At 37.4% G+C, this 16452-nt stretch overlaps 1 protein-coding gene across 1 annotated transcript in view; it reads right to left on the reverse strand.

Moving 5' to 3' along the window:
- The window catches only part of NUP155 (nucleoporin 155), a 33837-nt gene that overhangs the window by 17094 nt on the left and 291 nt on the right, over positions 1-16452 (reverse strand). Inside the window, exons 2-16 of the mRNA XM_074570199.1 lie at positions 15010-15147; positions 14570-14666; positions 13362-13432; positions 12245-12337; positions 11291-11457; positions 10757-10862; positions 10125-10198; positions 9726-9817; positions 9495-9592; positions 9245-9397; positions 8276-8376; positions 6663-6833; positions 5503-5613; positions 4546-4640; positions 2903-2991 (exon numbers count right to left, since the gene is read on the reverse strand). Of these exons, the coding sequence (XP_074426300.1) occupies positions 2903-2991; positions 4546-4640; positions 5503-5613; positions 6663-6833; positions 8276-8376; positions 9245-9397; positions 9495-9592; positions 9726-9817; positions 10125-10198; positions 10757-10862; positions 11291-11457; positions 12245-12337; positions 13362-13432; positions 14570-14666; positions 15010-15147 (1656 nt within the window). The remainder of the gene's footprint in view (positions 1-2902; positions 2992-4545; positions 4641-5502; positions 5614-6662; positions 6834-8275; positions 8377-9244; positions 9398-9494; positions 9593-9725; positions 9818-10124; positions 10199-10756; positions 10863-11290; positions 11458-12244; positions 12338-13361; positions 13433-14569; positions 14667-15009; positions 15148-16452) is intronic.

Genomic DNA, 16452 nt, shown 5'->3' on the forward strand with positions numbered 1-16452 from the left:
ATTCTCAAAGCACTCACCTTCAATCATTTAGATCTTTTTTTAAAAAAAAATAAATCAACTTTACCTTCAAAGCACTCAACTGAAAGAAACTGGTATTATTACTCTTAATTTTTACATAGGGCAGTTGGACAAACACTGTTAAATTAGAACATTCAGTTTGAGACTGTCCACGGCCACAGATTCAGCTGTGAATACTCAACCCTCCTGCAAATTAAGTCTGAATACCTAGCTTAAGACCCCAAAATATGAGCAACACCTGTGGTCATCTACAAAAATGTCCATGTACCATCAGCATGTATGATGATATATCGCAGAAAGGGCAAGCTGGCACTCTGAAAACTCAGCTTTTATCAAATCAGTCCTTCTTGCTTGTTCACTAAGCTTCTCTCTACTTGGCAACACACAACAGTGCAAAAGATAACAAAGTCCTTCACTAAACAGTGACAATGCATTCTCAGAGCATATTCTCCTGCCTGCCAAGCAAATCACAAACTTGCAGAAAAGCAGCAAGCAAATGCATGACTAGGCTTTCAACACAGTAAGAGAAAACTAAGTTAAATGTGCTGTCCTGGTTTCAGCTGGGATAGAGTTAATTTTATTCCCAGTAGATGCTGCGTTTTGGATTTAGTATGAGATAAACGTCGGTAACACATGTTACTAAGTAATGTTTATAGTAAGTCAAGGACTTTTACAGCTTCCCACAGAAGCTAAAAGGGAGCACAGACAGGACAAGGTGGCCGAAGGAATATTCCATACCAAAGACATCATGCTCAGTCTATAAACGGGGGTAGGCTGGGTGGGGGCAGGAATCCATGATTGCTGCTCAGGCAGGATGGGCTCAGCCATGGATCATTGTGGTGGTGAGGGCAATTGTATTTCATCACTTACTTTGTATATACTTTTACCATTATTATTATTTTCTCTTCTATTACTGTTCTATTAAACTGTCTTTATCTCAACCCACAAGGCTGTTGGGTTTTTTACTTCTTTTTCTCCCTACCCTACTGGGGGCAGGGGACAGTGAGCAAATAGCTGCATGCTCCTGGCTGATGGCCAGGGTTAAAACACGACACATGCCTGGCCGTTTAATGACAACATTATTGTAATATAGCTTCACATGCAAAATTTCAATTTTAAGCAATTTCTGTCAGCATGGCCTGACCCACCATGTGGGACATCCACAATATCAGAATCTTAATTTCACATGACAGTTCTCTACCCTTTGAGCAAACAGAGTAAGCAGTAGCAGAAGAATGGTGCCATCTTCCACCTGGACCTGTCACTGAAGCAAAATGGAAACACATCCTTCGATACTAGGTTTCAAAGAGGCATATATGACAGCAAACGATAAAAATATCCAAACATTTAGACTTGGGAAAATTACATTTACTTCTAAAAGGAGTCACCTTATTGATTACAGAGCTTCTTGTCAGTTCCCCCACACCTTACTTTCATTCTCAGTCTGCTCCTAGCACCTGTTCTCCCCATAATTCCTGTTCCCTCCAACTCAGATTTAATTTTACTTTCTTACTCTTTGCCTCAGCTCCTGCCCGCATTGCTATTGTTCCACATCATCAGGCTTGGAAAGCGATGCCATTGATGCATTAAAAATAGCCACCCTTCTTAGTATTTTAATACTAGCTAAGAATTCTGAAAAAGAGGGTCAACTGTTTTTCCAAAACTCCATTCCAGTTCAGCACACCTTTCTCCAATACTTACGAATGTGGATATATGACAAAAATGGAATTTCTTTGCATTCCAGGCAATCAAGTTTTTTCCCCAAGTCTGATGTGTAAAATTGAATGCTGCATGTCAGATAAGGGTAAAGGATCTTGGAAATTAATGAGTTCCTGACTAAAAAATGTATTTAATTTAAGTCAGTGAGTTCCAAATTCATAGAATCGCTCAGGTTGGAAAAGACCTTTAAGACCATCAAGTCCAACTGTTAGCCTAGCACTGCCAAGTCCACCACTAAACCATGTCCCTAGCCACCGCATCTACCCATCTTTTAAATACCTCCAGGCATGGTGACTCCACCACCTCCCTGGGCAGCCTGTACCAGTGTTTGACAACCTTTTCGGTGAAGAATTTTTTCCTAATATCCAATCTAAACTGCCCCTGGCACAAATTGAGGACACTTTCCTCTTGTCCTATCGCTTGTTACTTCAGAGAAGAGACTGACACCCACCTTACTACAACCTCCTACATCATTATGAATTTCTTTTGTAAAAACCCTTAAGACCTGGAACTGAGTAACACATGTTAAGGGACAAATTCCTAAAGCAACTGTAGTAATTTCAATGAATCTGAGTAATACAGAAAGTCCTGCATACCAATAAGCATCAAGTTCTGAGGAGAAAGATTAGACACTATTCTCATTTGCATGTGGCACTGATGACCTAAGCAGAAAGCAAATGCTGAACCTAGAGCTTTTACAGGGAGAAATCACTCCAAATGACTAACCCATTTCTTTATCAAAATTTTTGTTTTCTTTTCATAAGCAGTATCTGATGAAGCGTGACAATGACACCATAAGAAGATAATCTGTTTTAGCCACACAACAAACCAACTAATCTTTGTAAAGTTTGAACTATAGTATTCATAAATTGTTCTCTGGCTGCTGAACTGCCTCTGGCAGCAAGAAACATATACCTTCTTCACATAATCTTAATAGACTATATGCAACATGCAGACATAGTTAAAGTCCACATCAACCTCCCATGGAATCCAAGAATCACTCAAGAGAAATGGAAAAAACCCTGCAATTAATCAGCCAATGAGTGGAAAATCAAGAACTATTTCAGACAAAAAGAACACAGGTACTTGTGAGAAGACAAAATATTATATATTTAAGGAAAAAAACCCCAAACCTGTCCCAAACCATGAAATGCTTGCTACTTACTGGCAGGAACAGGAGAACCCAAGATAGGTCCAACATTACTTGGAGGAGGCAGAGCTGATGGAAACCTCATCTGTGCTTCTCCACCATACCTAAAATTTAAATGCAAAGATAAAAATTCCTCACGCTCCATACACAGTCCATTTAACTTTCACGTCTTCAAGAATTAACAGGATTTTGGGGTTCTTTTAAAATGGGCAATAAAAAAACAGCATAACTTTTCAGAAATATCTTTGACTTTTGTCAGAAGAAAAGAAAACTAAATGCATACGCGTTATATGAAAAGCACAACATATGCAATTGCAAAGACAAGTTAGATGAACAACTAAGTATTTTTTTGTGGATGTTTTAAGTCCTGTCGTGATATGATACAATCAGGCTTCAGAGAAAAATTTACCAATTCTCAAAATCAGGTTTATGCTTTATATGTTTTTATGATTTGCCGCTACAGGGAAGTGGAAGGAAGGACACAGTTGCCATGACCCATGCTTATCCTTCTATCTTCCACAAGTCATTTCTATCCATCTCTCTCCTACAGTGCTACACGAGCACCTTGTTACGTCTTTCCTTGCTAACACCCATCTCTCCAGAGTTATCATCCACATTTTCTATCAGATCTTGTAATGTAATTGAGTTTACAAAGAACAACTATTCATAGCCTACTCAGAGTAGCTGACTTGATCTAACACCTGCACAAGTTTTGGAAAAGGACAAGCAAGCTTTAGGGAACATTACACTCCAACTCTAATGCAGACATACAGTCCAAGACGCACATTTTATCATCACTTTTAACAGCTGCATCTTACCAACCCCCTTTTTTCCTCCAGGCCACGTGGCCCTCCTACAGGACAGCCAAGAGATCCATAATATACCAACTTGTATAAGGCAGCTAATTAAAATATACATATATTACCAAAAACCTGTTTTTCCTTCAGGCTACATGATACACCAACTTGATTAAGGTAGCTAGTTAAAATACACATATCTGCACCATACCAAGGATATGTAGCACTTAAGATACATAGATGACAAATTAATCCTCCAGAGTGGAAGCCCGTACTTCCTCACTCAATTTGTAGTGGAAAAAACCAAACCAAACAACAAATAAAAAAATAAATAAAAAACCCTCAACATCTATGACCAAGAGCCATAAGGCCCTGAACAGGGTAAGGCCACTTGAATATAAATTTCCTTGGTGCAATGGTCAACAGCATAACTAACTACAATGTTAAGAAAAAAACAAAACCAAACCAAAAACCAAACACAACCCCCCCACAAAAATAAAAAAAATCTGTCCTTTTTCCACTGCCTGAGTTGCTCTCATTAAAGATATTACCACACATTGCACTTCTGTGAAGTATAGATAAGTGCATTTCAAGCACATTTAACTGCATTTTCAGTAGCCTCCACTACATGTGGAATACAAGCGTCCAAAAGGGGAAACAGCCACAAATCACCATTACAGGAAGCTTCCTTTGTTGAAGAGCCCTGAATTAGTGCAGAACCATAATCCACCAGAGTTAACAGTCTATGCTCATTTTAAAACAGCGCTCGCTCAGGCAGCAAGTTAAAGAGCCTGTACAATTATTCAGTGGGTGTAGCGATCCTGCATAATATTCACAACAACCTACAGAATTGAAACTTACCTGAAGAATGCTCGAGTAGCCCAGGCCGATACCTCTCTATCACATGCAGCATTAGAACAGGCCAAGATAAGGCAAGTGGCACAGGCTTGATCCTCCTAAGGCATATTATACTGTTAGTGTTGCAGCTTCTATCAAGGTGGTAAGAAACGTATAGAAGTTATATTGCTCAATAACTAAACAGTGAATACTTTTTGCATAATTTTATTTAGAAGGCAAGGAAATCAGCTCCTCCCAATTATAGACAGGAAGTGAATCACAGGGAGGCATCCCACTATAGCAGGTAAGTTTTTGCTACACAGTTCTTGCAAACTCAGTATGATTATGGGTAGGAAACAATCTCCATGTCTGTCACCTAATTATGTCTAAGAATCACACAATTTCTACAGAAATGTAAACTAAGATTGTGTTTGAAGAAAAAAAATCTATACAAATAATGGTATGAATATTCTAATGGCATGTTAAAACATCACTTAGTATGTCCTATCAAAGCACAAGAGTATGGATTACAGTGAACATTCACTACAGATACTAATCAGTACTAGTCAAAATTGTCACCTGTGTTTGTCATTCACCTTAAACAAAAACACAGACCAATTTTACACATTTCTACTGGCCTTCAAAATGTAAAAACCTCTTGTAGCGGTAGGAATTTAACTTTTTTAGAAACTCTTCCTCCGCTTCTAAGAATTGAATTATACTTCTGCGTACAAGAATCTAAGAATTTCAGGGAAAGTGGATTACACTTCCATTTTTAAGTATCATAAAATGGTAAGTTATTTCTCATTATACAATCTTGTTTTATGTAGACAATACAGGAGGAAAAGCTAATACTTTAATCAATAAATGAAATGATAATTAGAAGTTTATAGAAACAACAAAAAGGTGACAAGGGAAGTAATTATATTTATATAAATATCATAAATCTTCCATTTTGCACAACAGGTCAAAAGCTCTTACCTGATGCAACTTGAAAAACCTTTCAATCTCTTCTCCATCTCCACCTATATTACTAACAAGCAGATGCCGCAGCTGATCAACAGGTCTGAGCTTATGAAATATAAAGCTCCCCTAGAAGTAACCCAAAATAAGTTAGAATAAAGATGTCTTTACTCTGGCCACCTCAACATACCCTCCCCACAATGCTTATCTTCAGCATTCTGAATTTTCCTTTGTTGCGTTATTGGATCAAAGTATAAAGTGAATGGTGCGTAAAGCACAGTTCTCATTCACATGTAGAAAATTCTCTACTGAGTCTAGGAAAGGCAGAAAACATACTGCAATGGCTATAAACTCTCCATAAACTGAGTTACTTTTGCTGTTCTTAGCCTAACATGAAGTATACAACACAAATATATAGCATGCATATACAGAAAATAAGGCTTTATGTATCTTACAAATCCTCAAAACTGCCTAGAAAAAAAATGCTTGAAGAATTAAAGATCAAGGCCATAGTAAGACTCTTCACTCAATCACCTTGCCTGCATCTATACTAACTACCGGAGAGTTTCTTTAACAAAACAGTTGCAATTAAACAAATGCAGGTTGAGTCTAGAGGTTGCAAGACATTAACGATTAAATTTTTTTTTAATTGCCTACTGGTTAAAATACCAAGTGCCCTAAAATATTGCTAAATGTAATCAAAAAAGAGAAACAAGGAAGTTAATTTCTTTTTTCCTTTTGTGTGGTTTTTTTTAAACCCTTTCAAAAAACCCCTTTAGGACTTCTATGACAAAGAAGAAATTATATATTCAAATCTCAATTGCCAACAATATTTACTCAAAATGTATTTTCTGGGCAGCCAGTGTCTGTTTCAATTTCATATAATCATGAGTACAACCAAGGTTAAAAGAGCTTCTCAGATGATCTGTATGTGCAAGGGTCTCTGGAGACCAACAAAAACTATTAATGCACTGTACAAGAGAAGCTGGCCCAATAGCTTTGAGTAAATTTAAAATATGTACAGATGGTTTAAGCAATCTTCTTCCTTATTCCTTTTAATGTTCAAAATAGAATCCTTAAAACATACAAAAAATTAATAAACATTTACAGGTTTGGATCAACCTTGCAACTTTATACTTACACTTCTGATTTCCTATATTACGAAAAATAATACTCACCTGAGCTGAAAGCAGAACAAACTTCTTAGGTGGCAGCATATGTTGCTGCACAACAACAGGTGAATCAGTTATTGGAATAATGTCTTTATTGAGCGGTGTTACAATCTTCTGAACTTTAAATTCATCAATAGCAGAAAGAGCCCAGGAATGTCCATCAATACGGGTGGTCATCTGAACAAGGGACGGATATTATTCAAAGTCTGGTAACAGACATGGATTTTGTACATCCATGGTGATATTTTACTATTTACCATTTAAAATTACACAGAATAGAATCTACTCTTGACACAAGAAAACCCAAAGAAAATAAGCAAGTTCTTATACTGTCTAACAGAAGGTTACCACCAAATTTACAGCTATACATACTGTTGCTTTTGGGAGACAGGGAATAATATATTGCATCTTTTGGGGGACAGGGATAGCGTTTTGTATTTTAATGTAAAACAACTTGCAAAATGGGATCTTTTAATGCTGCTAAAATATAAACAGCAACAATCTGCTAACTATACAGAACTAAGTACCAAAGGTATCATGAATTTAAATTATTTCTTAAAGAATCAAAAAATGCTGCAACTGAATCATGAAGGTTTACAAGACAGCTGGCAGCAGTACTTCAGATATAACTCAAGAAAATATATGGTAGTGAAGACATTTCAGAAAACCCACGTATGCTAACAAGGAAGAACTGCTGCTCAAGAATAAGCTGCCATTTCGGTTGGGAAACCCAGCTGTCTGTTACTATTGAATGCCTTGGTGGAAAAAAAAAGGAAGTCAGCACTTGGGATATTTACGTGTAAGTTTTTGCAGGGAAGGGATCTGGAGTAATTATAAAGCTCCTCTTTAGTTACTAAAGCAGTAGATAAATTAAAACCTGACTTCGAAACTTTACAGTCTCTCCATTCACTCCAACTCTACCACTGCTCCTCCAATAATACTATTTTTGACATGTCACTCATGTACTTCAGCAGAAGACTTCGGACTTCCTTCAGAGCTGGAATACATGAAATGTTGCATAAGGCAACTAACCCCCTCCAAACCCCTCTTACAAACCCACTTATGTAGCAACTAGGAAAATCAGAAAAAAACATGTGAAACAATGAAGAGGTTAATCATGTCTGAAATTTAATGAAGATGTGGCATACCAGTTTAAATAAAGAAACCCAAAGCCTCTAGCATCTACATTTTAAACGACCTTTGTGAAATTTTATCCTCAACAAACACCACTATATACTGTGAGAAATGTCTTCCTACGCTTGTGCACAATACGCAGCATGCTATAGACAACTGTGGTTTTGAATATGCTAATTAGAAGTCAAGTCTTAGAAGTCAAGGCAATTGCTTTTGACACATAGCTTGCAACAAGCTAGAAAGCATGGCTGAATTAGGATTTCCTAGTCAGAGATCAGTTCCCATTCACCAACAAAACTGCCTACTATTTTTTTTTTTCTTTGAAGCATATTGATTAGTAGCTTTTTAAGTGTTTCCAAACTCCTCATGAGGTTTTCTGTGAACTACCCATTTCTTGCAGATAGTATTATTCAAGTATCTGTTATCAGAAAGGAAAAAATAATATCTAAATTCCATCAAAATTGTCTAAAAGTTTGCTTTAGTACCTGTGTTTCCATCATTGGCTTTTGAAAAGGGAACGAATCGTGATTGATACACCACAAGATGTCATTATCCTCATTTTCTGAAGCTGTCATCAGCAGGACCCCTATCAAGAACACCAATATGGTTTGTATTAGAAGTCATAATCATGCATTAGATGCAAATCCATTAATTCATTCCTTATTTAGTAAAAAGCAATCTTTAAGTCCTAAACATACAATTGGAACAGCAAATAGTATCTCCTGAGTTTGTACGTCATAGAGTTCTTCAGGTCACTTTCAACACCATTTGCCATCTACTCTAACAGGTACAAACAGAAATAAGCCTAAAATAGGTAGAACATCCCTCAAAAGTGAGATGTTTAAACAGATTATGGATGAAAAAACATAAGGAAATGACTTCGAGGATAAAAATTATTATGTATGACCAGAAGGGTCAGCAACATAGAGGTATTTCCCCACCACCACCCCCAGCCCTGCACTTCTGCAACACTTTAAAAAACTCAGACTACAATCAGAAATGATATAAAGCTAGAGCCATGTGGCAGCTGTTTGGCATCTTATATGGCATCAGTAGCTAAACAAGCTAAAAAATAAATAACAGTCAGCATACACTAAACTCAGCATAAGAGGCACTAAATAGGTAAGAAGCCTATTCTATACCCTGCTTTCAAGAGCTAATCACACATCACTAGAGACATGTAGGCGCATTTGAACACATTAAATCTGCTTTATGGTGAGCTTAGAAGAAAAAACTGTTGATCAACACATGAACTGCTCAAACACAGCACAAGAACTAAATTCTGAAAAATATGACTACCTTCCACTTCCAAAACCTCTCCCATTAACACACAGAAGCCATGCTTAGTTCTTCAGTTATTTTCACTGCTTCAAACTCTCCAATGTAAAAACAACGTGATAGTGATTGTCACAAAAAAATAATCAATTTCACCTGAACTGTTTTCCACTGCTTACCTTTGCTATAAAGAGCTCTGTGAACCTTTGCGGGCTTCTCCACATTAGAAGAAGCTGAAAAGCCAGGCGGCAAGCGGACGTGAACCAAGGTTAACATGGAGGGACGAGCTGTTGGATGCTTAAATGGTGAAGTACTGAAATACAGTCTGACACCTGAACAAAAGATAAAAAAAAAGGTCACAATTTTGCTAAACTGTGCAGATGACATTTATCTGTTTACAAGGAGCGGGGACTAGCATTGCTTTCTTACCTGCATGTGTGATTGCTAGTAGTTGACAGTCTATGGATTCAGAATTTTCAATCACTGCTATTTGAACAATAGGCTTAAATACAGAACGATCTATTGTTCTAAAAAAACAAAATACAAAAAAAACATACACTCTCAATTCAGAGAATTAAGCAAACAACATTCTTCAAAAATATAGCATGAAACTATTGGCCTTAAAGGAAGCCTCTTACTCTGTAATTGTCATAAATATACCTGGCAATGCTCCCAGCAGCAGAAACTATAGCATTTTGTGAAAGAGAAGTAACCCTGGTCATTCCTTGACCATCTTGTCCCAAATCGTAAACCTGCAATTCAGTAACACAGCTTAGTGATTTATGGTTGAATTAATTAATACAGCCTCACCTATCAAGCAGCAACTCAAACTCTATTTTTATTTCATCCTTATGTTTCCATGTAACTGAGGGAAAGATCAAAAGGCTACTCTTTCCTCAGAAGGAAGTTTTTTAGGTCTTCAGCACACACTTTTGTTACAAAAAGATAAACTGGAATAACATCCTGACATAACTACAGAGAATTCCCAGGTATTAAGGAAAACTTAAAGAGTTATATATACATTAGTAACATAGCAAACAGTCAGAAGAAGTCACATACTTGCAGCACTCCTTTTTCTGAGCGGGTGTGTAAGATATTTCGAGAGTTATCAATGGCAATTTGAACCACAGGATCTGGGGAGGGGGACAAAAAAGAGAGAACAAGCCAATCAACACTGGATTTGGTGAAAACAAGTTGAAAACAAGACAAAATAACTATAAAATAATTAATTGTAAGTTAACAAAAACTGCAGGAGTCCCACACAGGACTCCTATCAGAAGCCATTTAAAACAGCAATCAATTTCACACAATTAGTAGTAAACTACAAAAAAAAGAAGGGCAAAAAATTGTATAATAATTTCAAATTAATTTTTCACTGAACAGTGAAACAGGGTAAAATTATTTACTTAAAGATTCTACTGCTTGCAGTGATTCTACTAAGCACATTATTTTTGTACTTCAGAAAACTAACTTTAGTCATAAATATCAAACTTTCCAGGCATTGGTATGCATATCCTGAGCTAGACACACAAATAAGTGACCTGATTTTTATAATAATCAACTACTGCAAGTTTCATTGACCATAAATAAATGCTCTGAATGAGGAAACTATTCAGGAAACGAACTTCTTTACAGTATTATTTAAAAGATTACGTTAAATTATTGGGTAAGTTTTTAACATCAGTACTTACCATCCTCTGAGAATGTGAACTGTAGCAAGGAGGGAATAAGGAAAGATAGCGCGCTCTTTGAATGATTAATTTTTCTACAGCGCTGGCTAAACCAGCCTGCTTCAGCCTACAATTGAAAATAAATACAGCATTAAAAAAAAACTAAAACCCAAAAACCAAACTACTAGTTATATGGAAAAATTGGTTAACAGGACAAGTATGAAACCAAGTAAAAATCTAACTACATTGATTTAATTGAAAAAGTATGTACTATTCAATTGAAACAAACAGGTGATCATTAAAAGGAAAACTTGACATAAAAAAGGGTGCAGGATATCACAATTTTATTTTTGAAGTTGAAAAAAGCTGTGTTGCTATTCCTCATATAATTACTACTTCTTCAAAGAAAATGTATTTACATTAATATATCAGAGTTGCATACAACATTACAGAAGAAAAAAAGACAGCAAACCTGACATGTTTTAGAGCTCTTAGTGCCTAGATCCCACAACCATAAAACAATGAAAAATGCCCATGTGTAAAACCTATAGTCACCTGGTACGCTACTTCATATAAGCAGCCATCTTTCCCAGCCAAAAAGATACGCCCGTTATCAGTGGATGTTATTGCCAGAATGTAAGTATTGTCAGTAGGGAGCGAATAGAGAGGGTCTGGTAGCAGCTGCATTCCACCAGACATACTGTCATTGAGCGATCCAGTACCTTAAATGAATAAATAAATCATCTTTAGTTTTTAATTTGTTCTAATAGATATTACAGATCTGTGATAAGAAGCATTTTGGAAAACAGGAAAAATTACAGCGGATTTTAAAATTACTAAACACATGCTGGAATAGCTACTCTCCAAAGTGAACTGCAAAACAACAAATTTCCTGTTTTTAAAAAAATTAAAGTAAATTCTCTGTATAAGTTTCCAAGTAAGGAAATGCAATGTTTTTCATTTCTGTACATTGTCATCTCCTCTAAATGTCAAAGTCTAAACCACAGATTTCTAATTTTTGCTCTTTTACACCAAGATAGCATAGAAAGACAAAAGATTGTAAGCCTCTCACTTTCTCCAAACAATTCTGTATTTTCTCTATTATATGTATGCCATTAAAAAAAAAAATGGTATCAGAGTATTAATTTCTGTGGTTGGAATACCAGTGACAACCAGGTTAATGTATTCAACAGATCCAAGATCCATGCCTACTTCTTCTCTCCCCCTCCAACATGCTGTTTAATTAACATAAGCACCTGTTTCAAAAGCTCTTTTTATGCTAAACAGGTGAGTAATACAACTCAATGCTCCTATGTGAATCCAGGAGTGCACACCCGATAAAAATTACTTCCCCTGTCCATAATATGATCCAAAAATTAGCAAGGCACTTAGCACATGGTCTTGCTTTTCTTTTTTTTTTTTTTTTAAATAGTTTAAATGGCTACTAATGAAACAGCCACATATGCTTGTTAATGCACAACAGAGAATGAGGGGAGAAAAGAGAATTACCTGCTTGTATATTAGAACAACTGAGCCCTAAGATCACAATATCCACAGGGGTAGCCAGAACAAGTAAGTGTCGTACATGAGGCTGGAAGATGCCTAAAGAAGGGGAGAAAAAGAAATTTTAGTTTGCAGCCAACCTCTCAGATCACTATGATGTATCCAATGTATCCATTGCAAAGACAAATTGACTCATTAGAGGGAATAATCGTATTTAAGACTTAATGATCCGTGAAACTCTAGAATTAGAAGGGAATATCAGTCAACAGTTCAGCTTTCAGTTCATGAAACACAGGATCTTTAAAACGGTATTTTTCTTATACGCATGCTTATATTAAATCCAACCCTACAGTGAATTCACAGAATGGTAGGGGTTGGAAGGGACCTCTGGAAATCGTCTAGTCCAAACCCCTTGCCAGAGCAGGGTCACCTAGAGCAGGTTACACAGGAACGCGACCAGGTGGGTTTTGAATGTCTCCAGACACGGAGACACCACCTCTCTGGGTGGAGTCACCTCTCTGGGCAGCCTGTTCCAGAGCTCTGCCACCCTCAAAGGAAAGAAGTTCCTCCTCACGTTGAGATGGAACTTCCTATGTCCAAGTTTGTGCCTGTTACCTCTTGTCCTGTCACTGGGCACCACTAAAAAGAGCCTGGTCCCATCCTCCTGACACCCACCCTTTAAGTATTTATAAGCATTGGTAAGATCCCCCCTCAGTTATCTTTTTTCCAGGCTGAAAAGACCCAAGTCTTTCAAGTTTGACTTCAATATTATCTAAGCAGTAGCTATGAAAAGAACGGAGAGGGCTAGAAATCAGGTTCCCATAGAAGTTATCACTTGAATGTGTAAATTTATAAAAAGTACAAATGGTACAGTATGGTGTGGCAAAAAAATGCAAGCTTATCAGTGTAAATAATTTTTAAACTTTACATTACTTTTGGCTTGTAAACAGTTTCAAGTTTCTAAAAAAGAAACAAACCCATGCATCTTGTGTATGCATATATGCACAATATACATATTTTGCACACACAAACCCCACAGATTTTCACATACGTATGTGTAAAAAAAACATACATAGAAGGTTCAGTAACTGCCTAAATCTAGTCACTGTCATATGTTCCTTACCTGCCTTTGGCTTTACAAGACCCACCGCAAGAATAGTTTCACTAAGGCCATCAAAATAAGCCAGATCTCCCCTGTCAACAAACAATTAAAAAAAAACCACAATAACCCAACCTGATTGTCACAAAGTATCACATAATAACAAAGTATCACACAATAACAAAGTAAATAAAATCAGATTCCGTATATTTAAAAAATATTATTACTTATTGTAATACTCTGAGGCCATCTCCATCTTTTGCTTTGGATGAAAGCAGGTCCAGCAGAATGGTATGACCGGGAAGTTTCACAGCAAAACTGTACAGGTAATCATTCGAGCTCGTTGGTGCCTCTATAGCTGAGTTTCAAATCTAAAACCCAACTGCAGTATTTTATATTTTTGGATTTTGTTAATTCATATAGTCTGCTCTGAATTACACAATGCAGCATCTGCAATGCTGATTAAAATCAAGAGGGAGGAACTGGTATGATTTTTTTTCCCCATGAAAATTATCTAAATAAGGAATTCCCAACCTCCTCCCCACCACGTTACGATTAACACCATGCAGTGCTGTTTTATTTGAGAAATGTATTTAATACACTGTGATACAACACAAATGTATGGATTGGAGCTATCGGAGCCACAATCTGAACTTTAATCTTCTTAGGAAATGCAACAGTATGTATAAAGCAATTGTTACTGAAAGAATTCTTACTATATAGGCGAATAAAGAAGCAAACCTGCAAATTACAAACATATCACTGCCATTTGAAAATATAATGAAATTATTTTCAGTTTTGTGCACTCTTAAAATAAGCTAGGCAGGAGAGCTTCAATCACAATACTTTGCAGCACTAATGCTGCATTATTTACCTTTATGGGAATGACTACACACTGTACATGCATCAGAGTACTTACTAAATCTGCTTAGAAAAGTTAGGCAATAAGAATAATTTTTTTCTACTTTTTTGGCATAAGCAAAGCCCCAGCATAAATTCAGCAAAACTGTAGGATATGTCTAACCCTAAGCAAAAGCACTTTCTTTTCTTTCATCTCTAGATTTGGCAACAATACTACTTACACTTATTATTCAAAAGTTTTAGTAAAAGCTACAAGGAATCAAGGCAAGTTAAACTGAATAGCACAGCGCTGTGCTACCAGTAAACAATCTAACACTACTGCAATTATTTCATACCAATAAAATATCATCAGGAATGCGTCCGCTACGTACCCGTCTTCATAGTTCCATATAAAAATGTCACTGTCGATGGTCAGCCAAGCTCTGCTGATTTCTGGAAACACTCCCATCATACAATTGCACTGCATATCTGAAGCACTGATGATGTAAGGACTAAATGCGCTTTGGTTAGCAAAGGCAAAAGCTCCTTTGGCAAATTTAAAAAAAAAAAAATTATTACTTTATATACAGTGGTACACAAACTATGTACCATAAACATTCAAAGTTCTTCATACAGACACTAATTCCACCAGCAACTCCACACTAAATGGACCTTGTTACCACTTGGAGCCTTACAAAGGGAACATGAACAATATCAAAGCTCGTTACTGGGAATCTGACAGAAAGATTGGTGAAGAACATTATAAAAGAAAAAACATTGGTTTTAATATTATGACTTACACATCATAACACATTAGTTTTCATAAGGATACGTCCAAATTGCTCCACTAGCTCTGGGGGAAGTGGGACTCTGCGGACTGAGCTGATCTCTGGAAGATTAGGTATTGATAGCAAACCTGGTCCTTGCAAAGGATAATCCATATCTGACATACCAGAAACAGTAGGGCTACCTGCAATTAAGAACAACAAAAAAGATTAGACTTTTTATAAAGCATGAGAAATTTATAGAAAGGTTTATATTCTCTGTCTCTCTCTTTGCCTGATTGTTTCCTAATCCATGAAAATTAAATTAAGACTAATTGCATTACCCATTTTACTTTAGATGAATAGAGGTTTTCAGACTATGTAGAAAAAAACGCCTTGACACTGCAGAGACTTTAAGCATATAAATACCACCACTCACAGGATATGTGTGAGCAGAACTTTCTGTAGGAGCAGGATCATAAGCAATAAATCTAAACCTCAAATCAGATATGAGCAAAGAGATTTGAAAACAAACTCTAACAACAACTCATCTGGACCCCACTTTTACTGTGATACTCTCCATCCCTTTTTTCACAGTATGGCCAGACATTAAATATGCCATGTGAACAAGACAGGAACATAGCGCTTACCTAGAAAAGCTGATCTGAGCTCCCAGTATCAAGTTAAAATACCCACATATTCTCATTATTTTATGTGATGCGTACCCATGACACTGCTAAGGCAGTTACACTTTATCCACGCACATCATATTGTATCATAACAGAAAACAGATAATCTTTGCTTGTATCCTGACACCTGCTGGATATATATTAATTAGGTGACCTATTAGGTGACCAGGTCTACGGTGCCTCTTCACAGACCACTTTGCCAGACAGTTGGCACCAATGAAGCAGGAAATGCTCTCTTCATGTTTTAAGCAGAAGAAAACAAAAGTTTGAGACGATGTATACTTTAAATTATAATTACATGTGATATACAGCTATAGACAAATGAATGTCACTCAAACAGGCTTAAAATAGATTTTCAGGCTGCTTATAACTTAAGGATGGTGCTGGGCAGTTAGTGATCCTAAAAGCATTCCACAAGAAACTTCCAATTGGCAGAACGGAAAACAAGTGCCATTTTCTTCACCTTCTTAAGGGCAACGGGTCGAGGAGCCAACCCAAGCCCATTCCCCGAAGCGCTCCCCCTTTCATGGAGGGATCCCTCATCCACAACTTTCACCCAGGCACCACAGCGTCCACTACACGACACCACCTCCCCCACCCCTCCCTTGCGAAGCCGCCAGACTCAGCCCTGCCACCCTCTCTCAGAAGGCAGGCCCAGCAACCGCTGTCCCCGGGGCCTGCCCAGGGAGGCAGCCGCCGAGGGGAGGGGGTCGTGCCCCCACAGAGAGCCTCACGCGTGGCCGGCCAAGGCCGCCCCGCTGAGGGTGGCGGTGCGGCGGGGGCACGGGGGCAGCTGAGGAGGCGACAGGAGGCAGCGGGCCA

The sequence above is a fragment of the Larus michahellis genome, chromosome Z (assembly GCF_964199755.1).
Source record: "Larus michahellis chromosome Z, bLarMic1.1, whole genome shotgun sequence".
NCBI lineage: Eukaryota > Metazoa > Chordata > Aves > Charadriiformes > Laridae > Larus > Larus michahellis.